The sequence below is a fragment of the Oncorhynchus mykiss genome, chromosome 7, assembly GCF_057628025.1.
Source record: "Oncorhynchus mykiss isolate SJ-2025 chromosome 7, ASM5762802v1, whole genome shotgun sequence".
NCBI lineage: Eukaryota > Metazoa > Chordata > Actinopteri > Salmoniformes > Salmonidae > Oncorhynchus > Oncorhynchus mykiss.
In genome coordinates, this window is record NC_143028.1 from 85,813,327 (window position 1) to 85,837,412 (window position 24,086).

The 24,086-nt window shown below is 48.8% G+C and overlaps 1 protein-coding gene across 4 annotated transcripts in view; it reads right to left on the bottom strand.

The window, feature by feature from the left end:
* Positions 1-24,086, bottom strand: part of pparg (peroxisome proliferator-activated receptor gamma) — a 134,504-nt gene that overhangs the window by 58,985 nt on the left and 51,433 nt on the right. For all 4 annotated transcript variants that reach the window (XM_090242176.1, XM_036984368.2, XM_036984366.2 and 1 more), the window contains exon 4: positions 136-274. In XM_090242176.1, the coding sequence (XP_090098302.1) occupies positions 136-274 (139 nt within the window). The remainder of the gene's footprint in view (positions 1-135; positions 275-24,086) is intronic.

Genomic DNA, 24,086 nt, shown 5'->3' on the forward strand with positions numbered 1-24,086 from the left:
TTCCCGGTCATGGCTGGCTGTGATACAGCCTGGGATCAGGGTCTGTAGTGACGCCTCAAGCACTGCGATGCAGTGCCACTCGGAAGGCCCCTTTATAAATACATTTGACTGATTGATTGTAATGTTGGTTCTTACCATTGTGAGACATGCCCACCACCAGGCACTTCTGAAAGCGACAGTACTGACACTTGTTGCGGCTCTTCTTGTGGATGCGACAGTGCAGGTCACAGTGGTCATAAACCAGCTTCAACCGGATGGTCCGACGGAAGAACCCCTGGACATAGAGACACACAGGTTTTATTAGAGAAGGGAGAAACATAAGAAAATATTCATTGTAAATGGGCACAACTTGACAATTCTTCAGTGTTTTCTCTTGGTGCTTCTACGCCTTGCTCTAAGCAGTAGGAAGCAGGTTATTCAGTTGTGATGACCCTCCCACTCCGTCTGCCGAATTCTCTCTTTGTGCTTGTTTTCCTTATTAGGATGCCGGTGGGTGGAACCGGGAGGGTCGTCAGCGACATGGGATACACCTGGGCTGGGTGTGTCCCAGGATAAATACACCTCTTCCCCATTCATTGAAGAGACTCTCTCCAAGCAGACACACTGATAGTGTGGTTGTGGCATTTTTGTGGCTGTTTCGTTCGTTTGCTTTGGCAACTTTCAACACCCCTCATTATCACATTTATGCACGCAAACACTCACTTACACTACTGACTACACACACCATTGTTAATTGTATTTAGTTTACTTCAGTTAATAAATATATTTTGTTATACCTTATCTCCACGTTGTCTCCTTTTTTTGCTAAGAACTTCGAGCCGGTTCGTGACAGTCAAACTTTTTATCTGTTGTTGATTATGAAGATATTAATTATCAAAGTGCAGCTACTAAAACACTTAAACCTTTGGATGCCATCTACCATAGTGCCCTTTGTTTTGTTATAGGTGACAGTTTTGATACGCATCACTGCATCCTGTTTCAAAAAGTTGTCTGGACTTCGCCCATAGATTTCTACATCACTCTTTGTTTACAAGGCCCTACTTCATAAACTTCCATCTTATCTAACTTTGCTTTTGAAATATAGACACCGGAGTTGCCTAACCTGTTCACAGGATTGGTTTACTTGAGGATCCTAGGATCTCAACCGAGCTAGGTAAATCTGCTTTTAGTTTTAATGCACCATATTATTACTGTAACAAGATTCAAAATACATTTCATCTTAATGTTCTGGTGCCATTCGGGCAATTTAACCCCTTCAAGACAAGTAAAGACAGTAGTAAAGACATCTCTCCAACCCTCTCATATCAGCTCTTCCCTATAAATAGAACTGTTGAATATTGGCCACCGACCACTTCTTGTTGTGTGGAGCGAGTTTTGATTGTAGTGAGCTCCATCAACAAGTTGTAGCTAGCTCCCCTCTCCCCTTTGTCTGTGCCCCAAATGTTTAATTCACACTGCGACCTGTGATAGGTGATGGGGTGGCTTGCCCAGTTAACCATGTAATGGACCTAGCTAGCTAACTAGCTACCACAAAACATGGTACAAAAATGATTGGGCACAGACAACAGTACAAAGAGCAAGAAGGTAGAGAAAATACATCATGCGAAGGAGCCATAACTGTAAGTAAGAGAATCCATGATAGTGTCTTTGAATGAAGAGTTGTGGATAAAACTGTCCATTTTGAGTGTTTGCCGCAGCGAACTGAAAAAATGAGCGACCCAGGGATGTGTGTGCTTTGGGGACCTTTAACAGAGTGTGACTGGCAGAACGGGTGTTGTACGTGGAGGATAAGGGCTGCAGTAGATATCTCAGATAGGGGGGAGTGAGGCCTAAGGGTTTTATAAATAAGCGTCAACCAGTGGGTCTTGCAACAGGTATACAGAAAAGACCAGTTTACAGAGGAGTATAGAATGCAGTGATGTGTCCTATAAGGAGCATTGGTGGCAAATCTGATGGCCGAATGGTAAAGAACATCTAGCCGCTCGAGAGCACCCTTACCTGCCGATCAATAAATTACGTTTCATAATCTAACATGGGTAGAATGGTTATCTGACTCAGGGTTAGTTTGGCAGCTGGGGTGAAAGAGGAGAGATTACGATAGAGGAAACCAAGTCTGGATTTAACCTTAGCCTACAGCTTTGAAATGTGCTGAGAGAAGGAGAGCTTAACATCGAGTTATACTCCCACGTACTTGTATGAATTGACACTATTCAGCTGAATCAAACTGCCAATGTAACAAGCATTTTTCTTTTAATTTTACTCAGCTGTGTAGTGCTACGGCGAAAATGAAAAACCAGGATCAGGAAACATTGGTCTGGAGCTAGAACTATCCCAGGACCAGGAAACACTGCTCTATGGCTAGGACTACTACAGGACCAGGAAACACTGCTCTAGGGCTAGGACTACTACAGGACCAGGAAACACTGTTCTAGGGCTAGGACTACTACAGGACCAGGAAACACTGCTCTAGAGCTAGGACTACTACAGGACCAGAAAACACTGCTCTAGGGCTAGGACTACTACAGGAACAGGAAACACAGCTCTAGCGCTAGAACTACTACAGGACCAGGAAACACAGCTCTAGAGCTAGGACTACTACAGGACCAGGAAACACTGTTCTAGGGCTAAGATTACCACAGGACCAGGAAACACTGCTCTAGGGCTAGGACTACTACAGGACCAGGAAACACTGTTGTAGGGCTAGGACAACTACAGGACCAGGAAACACTGCTCTAGGGCTAGGACTACTACAGGTCCAGGAAACACTGCTCTAGAGCTAGAACTACTACAGGACCAAGACCAGGAAACACTGCTCTAGAGCTAGGACTACAACAGGACCAGGAAACACTGCTCTGGAGCTAGGACTAATACAGGACCTGGAAACACTGCTCTAGATCTAGGACTACTACAGGAACAGGAAACACTGCTCTGGAGCAAGGACTACTACAGGACCAGGATCAGGAAACACTGCTCTGGAGCTAGGAATACTACAGGACCAGGATCAGGAAACACTGCTCTAGAGCTAGGACTACTACAGGACCAGGATCAGGTAACACTGCTCTAGAGCTAGGACTACTACAGGACCAGGAAACACTGCCCTAGATCTAGGACTACTACAGGACCAGGAAACACTGCTCTAGAGCTAGGACTACTACATGACCAGGAAACACTGCTCTGGAGCTAGGACTACTACATGACCAGGATCAGGACACACTGCTCTAGAGCTAGGACTACTACAGGACCAGGAAACACTGCTCTGGAGCTAGGACTACTCCAGGACCATGAAACACTGCTCTAGAGCTAGGACTACTACATGACCAGGATCAGGAAACACTGCTCTATGGCTAGGACTACTACAGGACCAGGATCAGGCAACATTGCTCTAGAGCTAGGACTACTACAGGACCAGGAAACACTGCTCTAGAGCTAGAACTACTACATGACCAGGATCAGGAAACACTGCTCTAGGGCTAGGACTACTACAATACCAGGATCAGGAAACACTGCTCTAGTGCTAGGACTACTACAGGACCAGGATCAGGAAACACTGCTCTAGAGCTAGGACTACTCCACGATCAAGAAACACTGCTCTAGAGCTAGGACTACTACAGGACCAGGAAACACTTCTCTAGAGCTAGGACTACTACAGGAACAGGAAACACTGCTCTGGAGCTAGGACTACTCCAGGACCAGGAAACACTGCTCTAGAGCTAGGACTACTACATGACCAGGATCAGGAAACACTGCTCTAGGGCTAGGACTACTACAGGACCAGGATCAGGCAACATTGCTCTAGAACTAGGACGGCTACAGGACCAGGAAACACTGCTCTAGAGCTAGGACTACTACAGGACCAGGATCAGGAAACACTGCTCTAGGGCTAGGACTACTCCAGGACCAGGATCAGGAAACACTGCTCTAGTGCTAGGACTACTACAGGACCAGGATCAGGAAACACTGCTATGGAGCTAGGACTACTACAGGAACAGGAAACAATGCTCTGGAGCTAGGACTACTACAAGACCAGGATCAGGAAACACTGCTCTAGAGCTAGGACTACTACAGGACCAGGAAACACTGCTCTAGGGCTAGGACTACTACAGGACCCGGAAAAACTGCTCTAGAGCTAGGACTACTACATGACCAGGATCAGGAAACACTGCTCTAGGTCTAGGACTACTACATGACCAGGATCAGGAAACACTGCTCTAGGGCTAGGACTACTACAGGACCAGGATCAGGCAACATTGCTCTAGAGCTAGGACTACTACAGGACCAGGAAACACTGCTCTAGAGCTAGGACTACAACATGACCAGGACCAGGAAACACTGCTGTAGTGCTAGGACTAGTACAGGACCAGGATCATGAAACACTGCTCTAGAGCTAGGACTACTCCAGGATCAAGAAACAGTGCTCTAGAGCTAGGACTACTACAGGACCAGGAAACACTGCTCTAGAGCTAGGACTACTACAGGATCAGGAAAACTGCTCTAGGGCTAGGACTACTACAGGACCTGGAAAAACTGCCTTAGAGCTAGGACTTTTACAGGACCAGGAAACACTGCCCTAGATCTAGGACTACTACATGACCAGGAAACACTGCTCTAGAGCTAGGACTACTACAGGACCAGGAAACACTGCTCTAGATCTAGGACTACTAAAGGACCAGGAAACACTGCTCTAGGGCTAGGACTACTACAGGACCAGGAAACACTGCTCTAGATCTAGGACTACTACAAGACCAGGAAACACTGCTCTAGGGCTAGGAATACTACAGGACCAGGAAATACTCATCTAGACCTAGGACTACTACAGGACCAGGGAACACTACTCTAAAGATAGGACTACTACAAGACCAGGACCAGGAAACACTGCTCTAGGGCTAGGACTACTACAAGACCAGGACCAGGAAACACTGCTCTACTAGAGCTAGGACTACAACATGACAAGGATCAGGAAAAACTGCTCTAGTGCTAGGACTACTACAGAACCAGGATCAGGAAACACTGCTCTAGGGCTAGGACTACTCCAGGATCAAGAAACACTGCTCTAGAGCTAGGACTACTACAGGACCAGGAAACACTGCTCTAGAGCTAGGACTATTACAAGATCAGGAAACACTGCTCTAGGGCTAGGACTACTACAGGACCTGGGAAAACTGCCTTAGAGCTAGGAATACTACAGGATCAGGACACACTGCTCTAGAGCTGGGACTAATCCAGGATCAGTAAACACTGCTCTAGAGCTAGGACTACTACAGGAACAGGAAACACTGCTCTAGAGCTAGGACTACTACAGGACCAGTAAACACTGCTCTAGGGCTAGGACTACTACAGGACTAGGAACACTGCCCTAGATCTAGGACTACTACATGACCAGGAAACACTGCTCTAGAGCTAGAACAACTACAGGACCAGGAAACACTGCTCTAGATCAAGGACTACTACAGGACCAGGATCAGGAAACACTGCTCTAGTGCTAGGACTACTACAGGACCAGGATCAGGAAACACTGATCTAGTGCTAGGACTACTACAGGACCAGGATCAGGAAACACTGCTCTAGAGCTAGGACTACTACAGGACCAGGAAAGACTGCTCTAGATCAAGGACTACTACAGGACCAGGAAACACTGCTCTAGGGCTAGGACTACTACAGGACCAGGAAACACTGCTCTAGAGCTAGGACTACTACAGGACAAGGATCAGGAAAAACTGCTCTAGGGCTAGGACTACTACAGGACCAGGATCAGGAAACACTGCTCTAGAGCTAGGACTACTACAGGACCAGGAAACACTGCTCTAGGGCTAGGACTACTACAGGACCAGGAAACACTGCTCTAGGGCTAGGACTACTACAGGACCAGGATCAGGAAACACTGCTCTAGAGCTAGGACTACTCCAGGATCAAGAAACACTGCTCTAGAGCTAGGACTACTACAGGACCAGGAAACACTGCTCTAGAGCTAGGACTACTTCAGGACTAGGAAACACTGCTCTACGGCTAGGACTATTACAGGGGCTAGACCTACTACAGGACCAGGACCAGGAAACACTGCTCTAGGGCTAGGACTACTACAAGACCAGGACCAGGAAACACTGCTCTAAAGCTAGGACTACTACATGACCAGGATCAGGAAACACTGCTCTGGAGCTAGGACTACTACAGGACCAGGAAACACTGCTCTAGGGCTAGGACTACTACAGGACCAGGAAACACGGCTCTAGAGCTAGGACTACTACTGGACTATGAAACACGGCTCTAGAGCTAGGACTACTACAGGACTATGAAACACGGCTCTAGAGCTAGGACTACTACAGCACCAGGAAACACTGCTCTAGGGCTAGGACTATTACAGGGGATATACCTACTACAGGACCAGGACCAGGAAACACTGCTCTAGGGCTAGGGCTACTACAAGACCAGGACCAGGAAACACTGCTCTAAAGCTAGGACTACTACATGACCAGGATCAGGAAACACTGCTCTGGAGCTAGAACTACTACAAGACCTGGATCAGGAAACACTGCTCTAGAGCTAGGACTACTACATGACCAGGATCAGGCAACACTGCTCTAGAGCTAGGACTACTACAAGACCTGGATCAGGAAACACTGCTCTAGAGTTAGGACTACTACAGGACCAGGAAACACTGCTCTAGAGCTAGGACTACTACATGACCAGGAAAGGAAACACTGCTCTGGAGCTAGGACTACTACAGGACCAGGAAACACTGCTCTAGAGCTAGGACTACTACATGACCAGGAAACACGGCTCTAGAGCTAGGACTACTACAGGACCAGGAAACACGGCTCTAGAGCTAGGACTACTACAGGACCAGGAAACACGGCTCTAGAGCTAGGACTACTACAGCACCAGGATCAGGAAACACTGCTCTAGTGCTAGGACTACTACAGGACCAGGATCAGGAAACACTGCTCTAGTGCTAGGACTACTACAGGACCAGGATCAGGAAACACTGCTCTAGAGCTAGGACTACTACAGGATCAAGAAACACTGCTCTAGAGCTAGGACTACTACAGGACCAGGATCAGGAAACACTGCTCTAGGGCTAGGACTACTACAGGACCAGGATCAGGAAACACTGCTCTAGAGCTAGGACTACTACAGGACCAGGAAACACGGCTCTAGAGCTAGGACTACTACAGGACCAGGAAACACGGCTCTAGATCTAGGACTACTACAGCACCAGGAAACACTGATCTAGAGCTAGGACTACTAAAGTACCAGGAAACACTGCTCTAGGGCTAGGACTATTACAGGGGCTATACCTACTACAGGACCAGGACCAGGAAACACTGCTCTAGGGCTAGGGCTACTACAAGACCAGGACCAGGAAACACTGCTCAAAAGCTAGGACTACTACATGATCAGGATCAGGAAACACTGCTCTGGAGCTAGAACTACTACAGGACAAGGATCAGGCAACACTGCTCTAGAGCTAGGACTACTACAAGACCTGGATCAGGAAACACTGCTCTAGAGCTAGGACTACTACAGGACCAGGAAACACTGCTCTAGAGCTAGGACTACTACATGACCAGGAAAGGAAACACTGCTCTGGAGCTAGGACTACTACAGGACCAGGATCAGGCAACACTGCTCTAGAGCTAGGACTACTACATGACCAGGAAACACTGCTCTAGAGCTAGGACTACTACAGGACCAGGAAACACTGCTCAAGAGCTAGGACTACTACATGACCAGGAAACACTGTTCTACAGCTAGGACTACTACAAGACCAGGAAACACTGCTCTAGGGCTAGGACTACTACAGGACCAGGATCAGGAAACACTGATCTAGTGCTAGGACTACTACAGGACCAGGATCAGGAAACACTGCTCTAGAGCTAGGACTACTACAGGACCAGGAAAGACTGCTCTAGATCAAGAACTACTACAGGACCAGGAAACACTGCTCTAGGGCTAGGACTACTACAGGACCAGGAAACACTGCTCTAGAGCTAGGACTACTACAGGACAAGGATCAGGAAAAACTGCTCTAGGGCTAGGACTACTACAGGACCAGGATCAGGAAACACTGCTCTAGAGCTAGGACTACTACAGGACCAGGAAACACTGCTCTAGGGCTAGGACTACTACAGGACCAGGAAACACGGCTCTAGAGCTAGGACTACTACTGGACTTTGAAACACGGCTCTAGAGCTAGGACTACTACAGGACTATGAAACACGGCTCTAGAGCTAGGACTACTACAGCACCAGGAAACACTGCTCTAGGGCTAGGACTATTACAGGGGATATACCTACTACAGGACCAGGACCAGGAAACACTGCTCTAGGGCTAGGGCTACTACAAGACCAGGACCAGGAAACACTGCTCTAAAGCTAGGACTACTACATGACCAGGATCAGGAAACACTGCTCTGGAGCTAGAACTACTACAGGACAAGGATCAGGCAACACTGCTCTAGAGCTAGGACTACTACAAGACCTGGATCAGGAAACACTGCTCTAGAGCTAGGACTACTACAGGACCAGGAAACACTGCTCTAGAGCTAGGACTACTACATGACCAGGAAAGGAAACACTGCTCTGGAGCTAGGACTACTACAGGACCAGGATCAGGCAACACTGCTCTAGAGCTAGGACTACTACATGACCAGGAAACACGGCTCTAGAGCTAGGACTACTACAGGACCAGGAAACACGGCTCTAGAGCTAGGACTACTACAGGACCAGGAAACACGGCTCTAGAGCTAGGACTACTACAGCACCAGGATCAGGAAACACTGCTCTAGTGCTAGGACTACTACAGGACCAGGATCAGGAAACACTGCTCTAGTGCTAGGACTACTACAGGACCAGGATCAGGAAACACTGCTCTAGAGCTAGGACTACTACAGGATCAAGAAACACTGCTCTAGAGCTAGGACTACTACAGGACCAGGATCAGGAAACACTGCTCTAGGGCTAGGACTACTACAGGACCAGGATCAGGAAACACTGCTCTAGAGCTAGGACTACTACAGGACCAGGAAACACGGCTCTAGAGCTAGGACTACTACAGGACCAGGAAACACGGCTCTAGATCTAGGACTACTACAGCACCAGGAAACACTGCTCTAGGGCTAGGACTACTACAGGACCAGGATCAGGCAACACTGCTCTAGAGCTAGGACTACTACATGACCAGGAAACACTGGTCAAGAGCTAGGACTACTACATGACCAGGAAACACTGTTCTACAGCTAGGACTACTACAAGACCAGGAAACACTGCTCTAGGGCTAGGACTACTACAGGACCAGGATCAGGAAACACTGATCTAGTGCTAGGACTACTACAGGACCAGGATCAGGAAACACTGCTCTAGAGATAGGACTACTACAGGACCAGGAAAGACTGCTCTAGATCAAGAACTACTACAGGACCAGGAAACACTGCTCTAGGGCTAGGACTACTACAGGACCAGGAAACACTGCTCTAGAGCTAGGACTACTACAGGACAAGGATCAGGAAAAACTGCTCTAGGGCTAGGACTACTACAGGACCAGGATCAGGAAACACTGCTCTAGAGCTAGGAGTACTACAGGACCAGGAAACACTGCTCTAGGGCTAGGACTACTACAGGACCAGGAAACACTGCTCTAGGGCTAGGACTACTACAGGACCAGGATCAGGAAACACTGCTCTAGAGCTAGGACTACTCCAGGATCAAGAAACACTGCTCTAGAGCTAGGACTACTACAGGACCAGGAAACACTGCTCTAGAGCTAGGACTACTTCAGGACTAGGAAACACTGCTCTACGGCTAGGACTATTACAGGGGCTAGACCTACTACAGGACCAGGACCAGGAAACACTGCACTAGGGCTAGGACTACTACAAGACCAGGACCAGGAAACACTGCTCTAAAGCTAGGACTACTACATGACCAGGATCAGGAAACACTGCTCTGGAGCTAGGACTACTACAGGACCAGGAAACACTGCTCTAGGGCTAGGACTACTACAGGACCAGGAAACACGGCTCTAGAGCTAGGACTACTACTGGACTATGAAACACGGCTCTAGAGCTAGGACTACTACAGGACTATGAAACACGGCTCTAGAGCTAGGACTACTACAGCACCAGGAAACACTGCTCTAGAGCTAGGACTATTACAGGGGATATACCTACTACAGGACCAGGACCAGGAAACACTGCTCTAGGGCTAGGGCTACTACAAGACCAGGACCAGGAAACACTGCTCTAAAGATAGGACTACTACATGACCAGGATCAGGAAACACTGCTCTGGAGCTAGAACTACTACAGGACAAGGATCAGGCAACACTGCTCTAGAGCTAGGACTACTACAAGACCTGGATCAGGAAACACTGCTCTAGAGCTAGGACTACTACAGGACCAGGAAACACTGCTCTAGAGCTAGGACTACTACATGACCAGGAAAGGAAACACTGCTCTGGAGCTAGGACTACTACAGGACCAGGATCAGGCAACACTGCTCTAGAGCTAGGACTACTACATGACCAGGAAACACGGCTCTAGAGCTAGGACTACTACAGGACCAGGAAACACGGCTCTAGAGCTAGGACTACTACAGGACCAGGAAACACGGCTCTAGAGCTAGGACTACTACAGCACCAGGATCAGGAAACACTGCTCTAGTGCTAGGACTACTACAGGACCAGGATCAGGAAACACTGCTCTAGTGCTAGGACTACTACAGGACCAGGATCAGGAAACACTGCTCTAGAGCTAGGACTACTACAGGATCAAGAAACACTGCTCTAGAGCTAGGACTACTACAGGACCAGGATCAGGAAACACTGCTCTAGGGCTAGGACTACTACAGGACCAGGATCAGGAAACACTGCTCTAGAGCTAGGACTACTACAGGACCAGGAAACACGGCTCTAGAGCTAGGACTACTACAGGACCAGGAAACACGGCTCTAGATCTAGGACTACTACAGCACCAGGAAACACTGATCTAGAGCTAGGACTACTAAAGTACCAGGAAACACTGCTCTAGGGCTAGGACTATTACAGGGGCTATACCTACTACAGGACCAGGACCAGGAAACACTGCTCTAGGGCTAGGACTACTACAAGACCAGGACCAGGAAACACTGCTCAAAAGCTAGGACTACTACATGACCAGGATCAGGAAACACTGCTCTGGAGCTAGAACTACTACAGGACAAGGATCAGGCAACACTGCTCTAGAGCTAGGACTACTACAAGACCTGGATCAGGAAACACTGCTCTAGAGCTAGGACTACTACAGGACCAGGAAACACTGCTCTAGAGCTAGGACTACTACATGACCAGGAAAGGAAACACTGCTCTGGAGCTAGGACTACTACAGGACCAGGATCAGGCAACACTGCTCTAGAGCTAGGACTACTACATGACCAGGAAACACTGCTCTAGAGCTAGGACTACTACAGGACCAGGAAACACTGCTCAAGAGCTAGGACTACTACATGACCAGGAAACACTGTTCTACAGCTAGGACTACTACAAGACCAGGAAACACTGCTCTAGGGCTAGGACTACTACAGGGGCTAGACCTACTACAGGACCGGGAAACACTGCTCTAAAGCTAGGACTACTACATGACCAGGAAACACGGCTCTAGAGCTAGGACTACTACAGGACCAGGAAACACGGCTCTAGAGCTAGGACTACTACAGCACCAGGATCAGGAAACACTGCTCTAGTGCTAGGACTACTACAGGACCAGGATCAGGAAACACTGCTCTAGTGCTAGGACTACTACAGGACCAGGATCAGGAAACACTGCTCTAGAGCTAGGACTACTCCAGGATCAAGAAACACTGCTCTAGAGCTAGGACTACTACAGGACCAGGATCAGGAAACACTGCTCTAGGGCTAGGACTACTACAGGACCAGGATCAGGAAACACTGCTCTAGAGCTAGGACTACTACAGGACCAGGAAACACAGCTCTAGAGCTAGGACTACTACAGGACCAGGAAACACGGCTCTAGATCTAGGACTACTACAGCACCAGGAAACACTGATCTAGAGCTAGGACTACTAAAGTACCAGGAAACACTGCTCTAGGGCTAGGACTATTACAGGGGCTATACCTACTATAGGACCAGGACCAGGAAACACTGCTCTAGGGCTAGGGCTACTACAAGACCAGGACCAGGAAACACTGCTCTAAAGCTAGGACTACTACATGACCAGGATCAGGAAACACTGCTCTGGAGCTAGAACTACTACAGGACAAGGATCAGGCAACACTGCTCTAGAGCTAGGACAACTACAAGACCTGGATCAGGAAACACTGCTCTAGAGCTAGGACTACTACAGGACCAGGAAACACTGCTCTAGAGCTAGGACTACTACATGACCAGGAAATGAAACACTGCTCTGGAGCTAGGACTACTACAGGACCAGGATCAGGCAACACTGCTCTAGAGCTAGGACTACTACATGACCAGGAAACACTGCTCTAGAGCTAGGACTACTACAGGACCAGGAAACACTGCTCAAGAGCTAGGACTACTACATGACCAGGAAACACTGTTCTACAGCTAGGACTACTACAAGACCAGGAAACACTGCTCTAGGGCTAGGACTACTACAGGGGCTAGACCTACTACAGGACCGGGAAACCCTGCTCTAAAGCTAAGACTACAACAGGACCAGGATCAGGCAACACTGCTTTAGAGCTAGGACTACTCCAGGACCAAGAAACACTGCTCTAGAGCTAGGACTACTACAAGACCAGGAAACGCTGCTCTTGAGCTAGGACTACTACAGGACCAGGAAACACTGCTCTTGAGCTAGGACTACTACATGACCAGGAAACACTGCTCTAGAGCTAGGACTACTACAGGACCAGGAAACACTGCTCTAGGGCTAGGACTACTACAAGAACAGGACCAGGAAACACTGCTCTAAAGCTAGGACTACTACATGACCAGGATCAGGAAACACTGCTCTGGAGCTAGAACTACTACAGGACCAGGATCAGGCAACACTGCTCTAGAGCTAGGACTACTACATGACCAGTAACAGGAAACACTACTCTAGAGATAGGACTACTACAGGACCAGGAAACACTGCTCTAGAGCTAGGACTACTACAAGACCAGTATCAGGAAACATTGCTCTAGGGCTAGGAGTACAACAGGACCAGGAAAAACTGTTCTAGAGCTAGGACTACTACAGGACCAGGAAACACTGCTGTAGGGCTAGGACTACTACAGGACTAGGATCAGTACCAGGAAACACTACTTTAGGGCTAGGACTACTACAGGACCAGGAAACACTGCTCTACAGCTAGGACTACTACAGCACCAGGAAACACTGAACTAGACCTAGGACTACTACAGGACCAGGAAACGCTGCTCTAGAGCTAGGACTACTACAGGAACAGGAAACGCTGTTCTAGAGCTAGGACTACTACAGGACCAGGAAACACTGCTCTAGAGCTAGGAATACTACAGGTCCAGGATCAGGAAACACTGCTCTAGTGCTAGACCTACTCCAGGACCAGGATCAGGAAACACTGCTGTAGGGCTAGGACTACTACTGGACTAGGATCAGGACCAGGAAACACTACTTTAGGGCTAGGACTACTACATGACCAGGAAACAATGCTCTAGGGCTAGGACTACTACAGGACCAGGAAACACTGCTCTACAGCTAGGACTACTACAGTATCAGGAAACACTGAACTAGACCTAGGACTACTACAGGACCAGGAAACGCTGCTCTAGAGCTAAGACTACTACAGGAACAGGAAACACTGTTCTAGAGCTAGGACTACTACAGGACCAGGAAACACTACTCTAGGGCTAGGACTATTACAGGACCAGTAAACACTGCTCTACAGCTAGGACTACTACAGGACCAGTAAACACTGCTCTACAGCTAGGACTACTACATGACCAGGAAACACTGAACTAGACCTAGGACTACTACAGGACCAGGATCAGGCAACACTGCTCTAGAGCTAGGACTACTACATGACCAGGAAACACTGCTCTAGAGCTAGGACTACTACAGGACCAGGAAACACTGCTCAAGAGCTAGGACTACTACATGACCAGGAAACACTGTTCTACAGCTAGGACTACTACAAGACCAGGAAACACTGCTCTAGGGCTAGGACTACTACAGGGGCTAGACCTACTACAGGACCGGGAAACACTGCTCTAAAGCTAAGACTACAACAGGACCAGGATCAGGCAACACTGCTTTAGAGCTAGGACTACTACAGGACAAGGATCAGGCAACACTGCTCTAGAGCTAGGACTACTACAAGACCTGGATCAGGAAACACTGCTCTAGAGCTAGGACTACTACAGGACCAGGAAACACTGCTCTAGAGCTTTGACTACTACATGACCAGGAAAGGAAACACTGCTCTGGAGCTAGGACTACTACAGGACCAGGATCAGGCAACACTGCTCTAGAGCTAGGACTACTACATGACCAGGAAACACGGCTCTAGAGCTAGGACTACTACAGGACCAGGAAACACGGCTCTAGAGCTAGGACTACTACAGCACCAGGATCAGGAAACACTGCTCTAGTGCTAGGACTACTACAGGACCAGGATCAGGAAACACTGCTCTAGTGCTAGGACTACTACAGGACCAGGATCAGGAAACACTGCTCTAGAGCTAGGACTACTCCAGGATCAAGAAACACTGCTCTAGAGCTAGGAGTACTACAGGACCAGGATCAGGAAACACTGCTCTAGGGCTAGGACTACTACAGGACCAGGATCAGGAAACACTGCTCTAGAGCTAGGACTACTACAGGACCAGGAAACACAGCTCTAGAGCTAGGACTACTACAGGACCAGGAAACACGGCTCTAGATCTAGGACTACTACAGCACCAGGAAACACTGATCTAGAGCCAGGACTACTAAAGTACCAGGAAACACTGCTCTAGGGCTAGGACTATTACAGGGGCTATACCTACTACAGGACCAGGACCAGGAAACACTGCTCTAGGGCTAGGGCTACTACAAGACCAGGACCAGGAAACACTGCTCTAAAGCTAGGACTACTACATGACCAGGATCAGGAAACACTGCTCTGGAGCTAGAACTACTACAGGACAAGGATCAGGCAACACTGCTCTAGAGCTAGGACTACTACAAGACCTGGATCAGGAAACACTGCTCTAGAGCTAGGACTACTACAGGACCAGGAAACACTGCTCTAGAGCTAGGACTACTACATGACCAGGAAAGGAAACACTGCTCTGGAGCTAGGACTACTACAGGACCAGGATCAGGCAACACTGCTCTAGAGCTAGGACTACTACATGACCAGGAAACACTGCTCTAGAGCTAGGACTACTACAGGACCAGGAAACACTGCTCAAGAGCTAGGACTACTACATGACCAGGAAACACTGTTCTACAGCTAGGACTACTACAAGACCAGGAAACACTGCTCTAGGGCTAGGACTACTACAGGGGCTAGACCTACTACAGGACCGGGAAACACTGCTCTAAAGCTAAGACTACAACAGGACCAGGATCAGGCAACACTGCTTTAGAGCTAGGACTACTACAGGACAAGGATCAGGCAACACTGCTCTAGAGCTAGGACTACTACAAGACCTGGATCAGGAAACACTGCTCTAGAGCTAGGACTACTACAGGACCAGGAAACACTGCTCTAGAGCTTTGACTACTACATGACCAGGAAAGGAAACACTGCTCTGGAGCTAGGAGTACTACATGACCAGGATCAGGAAACACTGCTCTGGAGCTAGGACTACTACAGGACCAGGAAACACTGCTCTAGGGCTAGGACTACTACAGGACCAGGAAACACGGCTCTAGAGCTAGGACTACTACAGGACTATGAAACACGGCTCTAGAGCTAGGACTACTACAGGACTATGAAACACGGCTCTAGAGCTAGGACTACTACAGCACCAGGAAACACTGCTCTAGGGCTAGGACTATTACAGGGGATATACCTACTACAGGACCAGGACCAGGAAACACTGCTCTAGGGCTAGGGCTACTACAAGACCAGGACCAGGAAACACTGCTCTAAAGCTAGGACTACTACATGACCAGGATCAGGAAACACTGCTCTGGAGCTAGAACTACTACAGGACAAGGATCAGGCAACACTGCTCTAGAGCTAGGACTACTACAAGACCTGGATCAGGAAACACTGCTCTAGAGCTAGGACTACTACAGGACCAGGAAACACTGCTCTAGAGCTAGGACTACTACATGACCAGGAAAGGAAACACTGCTCTGGAGCTAGGACTACTACAGGACCAGGATCAGGCAACACTGCTCTAGAGCTAGGACTACTACATGACCAGGAAACACGGCTCTAGAGCTAGGACTACTACAGGACCAGGAAACACGGCTCTAGAGCTAGGACTACTACAGGACCAGGAAACACGGCTCTAGAGCTAGGACTACTACAGCACCAGGAAACACTGCTCTAGTGCTAGGACTACTACAGGACCAGGATCAGGAAACACTGCTCTAGTGCTAGGACTACTACAGGACCAGGATCAGGAAACACTGCTCTAGAGCTAGGACTACTACAGGATCAAGAAACACTGCTCTAGAGCTAGGACTACTACAGGACCAGGATCAGGAAACACTGCTCTAGGGCTAGGACTACTACAGGACCAGGATCAGGAAACACTGCTCTAGAGCTAGGACTACTACAGGACCAGGAAACACGGCTCTAGAGCTAGGACTACTACAGGACCAGGAAACACGGCTCTAGATCTAGGACTACTACAGCACCAGGAAACACTGATCTAGAGCTAGGACTACTAAAGTACCAGGAAACACTGCTCTAGGGCTAGGACTATTACAGGGGCTATACCTACTACAGGACCAGGACCAGGAAACACTGCTCTAGGGCTAGGGCTACTACAAGACCAGGACCAGGAAACACTGCTCAAAAGCTAGGACTACTACATGACCAGGATCAGGAAACACTGCTCTGGAGCTAGAACTACTACAGGACAAGGATCAGGCAACACTGCTCTAGAGCTAGGACTACTACAAGACCTGGATCAGGAAACACTGCTCTAGAGCTAGGACTACTACAGGACCAGGAAACACTGCTCTAGAGCTAGGACTACTACATGACCAGGAAACACTGCTCAAGAGCTAGGACTACTACATGACCAGGAAACACTGTTCTACAGCTAGGACTACTACAAGACCAGGAAACACTGCTCTAGGGCTAGGACTACTACAGGGGCTAGACCTACTACAGGACCGGGAAACACTGCTCTAAAGCTAAGACTACAACAGGACCAGGATCAGGCAACACTGCTTTAGAGCTAGGACTACTACAGGACAAGGATCAGGCAACACTGCTCTAGAGCTAGGACTACTACAAGACCTGGATCAGGAAACACTGCTCTAGAGCTAGGACTACTACAGGACCAGGAAACACTGCTCTAGAGCTTTGACTACTACATGACCAGGAAAGGAAACACTGCTCTGGAGCTAGGACTACTACAGGACCAGGATCAGGCAACACTGCTCTAGAGCTAGGACTACTACATGACCAGGAAACACGGCTCTAGAGCTAGGACTACTACAGGACCAGGAAACACGGCTCTAGAGCTAGGACTACTACAGCACCAGGATCAGGAAACACTGCTCTAGTGCTAGGACTACTACAGGACCAGGATCAGGAAACACTGCTCTAGTGCTAGGACTACCACAGGACCAGGATCAGGAAACACTGCTCTAGAGCTAGGACTACTCCAGGATCAAGAAACACTGCTCTAGAGCTAGGACTACTACAGGACCAGGATCAGGAAACACTGCTCTAGGGCTAGGACTACTACAGGACCAGGATCAGGAAACACTGCTCTAGAGCTAGGACTACTACAGGACCAGGAAACACAGCTCTAGAGCTAGGACTACTACAGGACCAGGAAACACGGCTCTAGATCTAGGACTACTACAGCACCAGGAAAAACTGATCTAGAGCTAGGACTACTAAAGTACCAGGAAACACTGCTCTAGGGCTAGGACTATTACAGGGGCTATACCTACTATAGGACCAGGACACACTGCTCTAGGGCTAGGGCTACTACAAGACCAGGAAACACGGCTCTAGAGCTAGGACTACTACAGGACCAGGAAACACGGCTCTAGAGCTAGGACTACTACAGCACCAGGATCAGGAAACACTGCTCTAGTGCTAGGACTACTACAGGACCAGGATCAGGAAACACTGCTCTAGAGCTAGGACTACTACATGACCAGGAAACACGGCTCTAGAGCTAGGACTACTACAGGACCAGGAAACACGGCTCTAGAGCTAGGACTACTACAGCACCAGGATCAGGAAACACTGCTCTAGTGCTAGGACTACTACAGGACCAGGATCAGGAAACACTGCTCTAGTGCTAGGACTACTACAGGACCAGGATCAGGAAACACTGCTCTAGAGCTAGGACTACTCCAGGATCAAGAAACACTGCTCTAGAGCTAGGAGTACTACAGGACCAGGATCAGGAAACACTGCTCTAGGGCTAGGACTACTACAGGACCAGGATCAGGAAACACTGCTCTAGAGCTAGGACTACTACAGGACCAGGAAACACAGCTCTAGAGCTAGGACTACTACAGGACCAGGAAACACGGCTCTAGATCTAGGACTACTACAGCACCAGGAAACACTGATCTAGAGCCAGGACTATTAAAGTACCAGGAAACACTGCTCTAGGGCTAGGACTATTACAGGGGCTATACCTACTACAGGACCAGGACCAGGAAACACTGCTCTAGGGCTAGGGCTACTACAAGACCAGGACCAGGAAACACTGCTCTAAAGCTAGGACTACTACATGACCAGGATCAGGAAACACTGCTCTGGAGCTAGAACTACTACAGGACAAGGATCAGGCAACACTGCTCTAGAGCTAGGACTACTACAAGACCTGGATCAGGAAACACTGCTCTAGAGCTAGGACTACTACAGGACCAGGAAACACTGCTCTAGAGCTAGGACTACTACATGACCAGGAAAGGAAACACTGCTCTGGAGCTAGGACTACTACAGGACCAGGATCAGGCAACACTGCTCTAGAGCTAGGACTACTACATGACCAGGAAACACTGCTCTAGAGCTAGGACTACTACAGGAACAGGAAACACTGCTCAAGAGCTAGGACTACTACATGACCAGGAAACACTGTTCTACAGCTAGGACTACTACAAGACCAGGAAACACTGCTCTAGGGCTAGGACTACTACAGGGGCTAGACCTACTACAGGACCGGGAAACACTGCTCTAAAGCTAAGACTACAACAGGACCAGGATCAGGCAACACTGCTTTAGAGCTAGGACTACTACAGGACAAGGATCAGGCAACACTGCTCTAGAGCTAGGACTACTACAAGACCTGGATCAGGAAACACTGCTCTAGAGCTAGGACTACTACAGGACCAGGAAACACTGCTCTAGAGCTTTGACTACTACATGACCAGGAAAGGAAACACTGCTCTGGAGCTAGGAGTACTACATGACCAGGATCAGGAAACACTGCTCTGGAGCTAGGACTACTACAGGACCAGGAAACACTGCTCTAGGGCTAGGACTACTACAGGACCAGGAAACACGGCTCTAGAGCTAGGACTACTACAGGACTATGAAACACGGCTCTAGAGCTAGGACTACTACAGGACTATGAAACACGGCTCTAGAGCTAGGACTACTACAGCACCAGGAAACACTGCTCTAGGGCTAGGACTATTACAGGGGATATACCTACTACAGGACCAGGACCAGGAAACACTGCTCTAGGGCTAGGGCTACTACAAGACCAGGACCAGGAAACACTGCTCTAAAGCTAGGACTACTACATGACCAGGATCAGGAAACACTGCTCTGGAGCTAGAACTACTACAGGACAAGGATCAGGCAACACTGCTCTAGAGCTAGGACTACTACAAGACCTGGATCAGGAAACACTGCTCTAGAGCTAGGACTACTACAGGACCAGGAAACACTGCTCTAGAGCTAGGACTACTACATGACCAGGAAAGGAAACACTGCTCTGGAGCTAGGACTACTACAGGACCAGGATCAGGCAACACTGCTCTAGAGCTAGGACTACTACATGACCAGGAAACACGGCTCTAGAGCTAGGACTACTACAGGACCAGGAAACACGGCTCTAGAGCTAGGACTACTACAGGACCAGGAAACACGGCTCTAGAGCTAGGACTACTACAGCACCAGGAAACACTGCTCTAGTGCTAGGACTACTACAGGACCAGGATCAGGAAACACTGCTCTAGTGCTAGGACTACTACAGGACCAGGATCAGGAAACACTGCTCTAGAGCTAGGACTACTACAGGATCAAGAAACACTGCTCTAGAGCTAGGACTACTACAGGACCAGGATCAGGAAACACTGCTCTAGGGCTAGGACTACTACAGGACCAGGATCAGGAAACACTGCTCTAGAGCTAGGACTACTACAGGACCAGGAAACACGGCTCTAGAGCTAGGACTACTACAGGACCAGGAAACACGGCTCTAGATCTAGGACTACTACAGCACCAGGAAACACTGATCTAGAGCTAGGACTACTAAAGTACCAGGAAACACTGCTCTAGGGCTAGGACTATTACAGGGGCTATACCTACTACAGGACCAGGACCAGGAAACACTGCTCTAGGGCTAGGGCTACTACAAGACCAGGACCAGGAAACACTGCTCAAAAGCTAGGACTACTACATGACCAGGATCAGGAAACACTGCTCTGGAGCTAGAACTACTACAGGACAAGGATCAGGCAACACTGCTCTAGAGCTAGGACTACTACAAGACCTGGATCAGGAAACACTGCTCTAGAGCTAGGACTACTACAGGACCAGGAAACACTGCTCTAGAGCTAGGACTACTACATGACCAGGAAACACTGCTCAAGAGCTAGGACTACTACATGACCAGGAAACACTGTTCTACAGCTAGGACTACTACAAGACCAGGAAACACTGCTCTAGGGCTAGGACTACTACAGGGGCTAGACCTACTACAGGACCGGGAAACACTGCTCTAAAGCTAAGACTACAACAGGACCAGGATCAGGCAACACTGCTTTAGAGCTAGGACTACTACAGGACAAGGATCAGGCAACACTGCTCTAGAGCTAGGACTACTACAAGACCTGGATCAGGAAACACTGCTCTAGAGCTAGGACTACTACAGGACCAGGAAACACTGCTCTAGAGCTTTGACTACTACATGACCAGGAAAGGAAACACTGCTCTGGAGCTAGGACTACTACAGGACCAGGATCAGGCAACACTGCTCTAGAGCTAGGACTACTACATGACCAGGAAACACGGCTCTAGAGCTAGGACTACTACAGGACCAGGAAACACGGCTCTAGAGCTAGGACTACTACAGCACCAGGATCAGGAAACACTGCTCTAGTGCTAGGACTACTACAGGACCAGGATCAGGAAACACTGCTCTAGTGCTAGGACTACCACAGGACCAGGATCAGGAAACACTGCTCTAGAGCTAGGACTACTCCAGGATCAAGAAACACTGCTCTAGAGCTAGGACTACTACAGGACCAGGATCAGGAAACACTGCTCTAGGGCTAGGACTACTACAGGACCAGGATCAGGAAACACTGCTCTAGAGCAAGGACTACTACAGGACCAGGAAACACAGCTCTAGAGCTAGGACTACTACAGGACCAGGAAACACGGCTCTAGATCTAGGACTACTACAGCACCAGGAAACACTGATCTAGAGCTAGGACTACTAAAGTACCAGGAAACACTGCTCTAGGGCTAGGACTATTACAGGGGCTATACCTACTATAGGACCAGGACACACTGCTCTAGGGCTAGGGCTACTACAAGACCAGGACCAGGAAACACTGCTCTAAAGCTAGGACTACTACATGACCAGGATCAGGAAACACTGCTCTGGAGCTAGAACTACTACAGGACAAGGATCAGGCAACACTGCTCTAGAGCTAGGACTACTACAAGACCTGGATCAGGAAACACTGCTCTAGAGCTAGGACTACTACAGGACCAGGAAACACTGCTCTAGAGCTAGGACTACTACAAGACCAGTATCAGGAAACATTGCTCTAGGGCTAGGAGTACAACAGGACCAGGAAAAACTGTTCTAGAGCTAGGACTACTACAGGACCAGGAAACACTGCTGTAGGGCTAGGACTACTACAGGACTAGGATCAGTACCAGGAAACACTACTTTAGGGCTAGGACTACTACAGGACCAGGAAACACTGCTCTACAGCTAGGACTACTACAGCACCAGGAAACACTGAACTAGACCTAGGACTACTACAGGACCAGGAAACGCTGCTCTAGAGCTAGGACTACTACAGGAACAGGACCAGGAAACACTGCTCAAAAGCTAGGACTACTACATGACCAGGATCAGGAAACACTGCTCTGGAGCTAGAACTACTACAGGACAAGGATCAGGCAACACTGCTCTAGAGCTAGGACTACTACAAGACCTGGATCAGGAAACACTGCTCTAGAGCTAGGACTACTACAGGACCAGGAAACACTGCTCTAGAGCTAGGACTACTACATGACCAGGAAACACTGCTCAAGAGCTAGGACTACTACATGACCAGGAAACACTGTTCTACAGCTAGGACTACTACAAGACCAGGAAACACTGCTCTAGGGCTAGGACTACTACAGGGGCTAGACCTACTACAGGACCGGGAAACACTGCTCTAAAGCTAAGACTACAACAGGACCTGGATCAGGAAACACTGCTCTAGAGCTAGGACTACTACATGACCAGGAAACACGGCTCTAGAGCTAGGACTACTACAGGACCAGGAAACACGGCTCTAGAGCTAGGACTACTACAGCACCAGGATCAGGAAACACTGCTCTAGTGCTAGGACTACTACAGGACCAGGATCAGGAAACACTGCTCTAGTGCTAGGACTACCACAGGACCAGGATCAGGAAACACTGCTCTAGAGCTAGGACTACTCCAGGATCAAGAAACACTGCTCTAGAGCTAGGACTACTACAGGACCAGGATCAGGAAACACTGCTCTAGGGCTAGGACTACTACAGGACCAGGATCAGGAAACACTGCTCTAGAGCTAGGACTACTACAGGACCAGGAAACACAGCTCTAGAGCTAGGACTACTACAGGACCAGGAAACACGGCTCTAGATCTAGGACTACTACAGCACCAGGAAACACTGATCTAGAGCTAGGACTACTAAAGTACCAGGAAACACTGCTCTAGGGCTAGGACTATTACAGGTGCTATACCTACTATAGGACCAGGACCAGGAAACACTGCTCTAGGGCTTCGCTACTACAAGACCAGGACCAGGAAACACTGCTCTAAAGCTAGGACTACTACATGACCAGGATCAGGAAACACTGCTCTGGAGCTAGAACTACTACAGGACAAGGATCAGGCAACACTGCTCTAGAGCTAGGACTACTACAAGACCTGGATCAGGAAACACTGCTCTAGAGCTAGGACTACTACAGGACCAGGAAACACTGCTCTAGAGCTAGGACTACTACATGACCAGGAAATGAAACACTGCTCTGGAGCTAGGACTACTACAGGACCAGGATCAGGCAACACTGCTCTAGAGCTAGGACTACTACATGACCAGGAAACACTGCTCTAGAGCTAGGACTACTACAGGACCAGGAAACACTGCTCAAGAGCTAGGACTACTACATGACCAGGAAACACTGTTCTACAGCTAGGACTACTACAAGACCAGGAAACACTGCTCTAGGGCTAGGACTACTACAGGGGCTAGACCTACTACAGGACCGGGAAACCCTGCTCTAAAGCTAAGACTACAACAGGACCAGGATCAGGCAACACTGCTTTAGAGCTAGGACTACTCCAGGACCAAGAAACACTGCTCTAGAGCTAGGACTACTACAAGACCAGGAAACGCTGCTCTTGAGCTAGGACTACTACAGGACCAGGAAACACTGCTCTTGAGCTAGGACTACTACATGACCAGGAAACACTGCTCTAGAGCTAGGACTACTACAGGACCAGGAAACACTGCTCTAGGG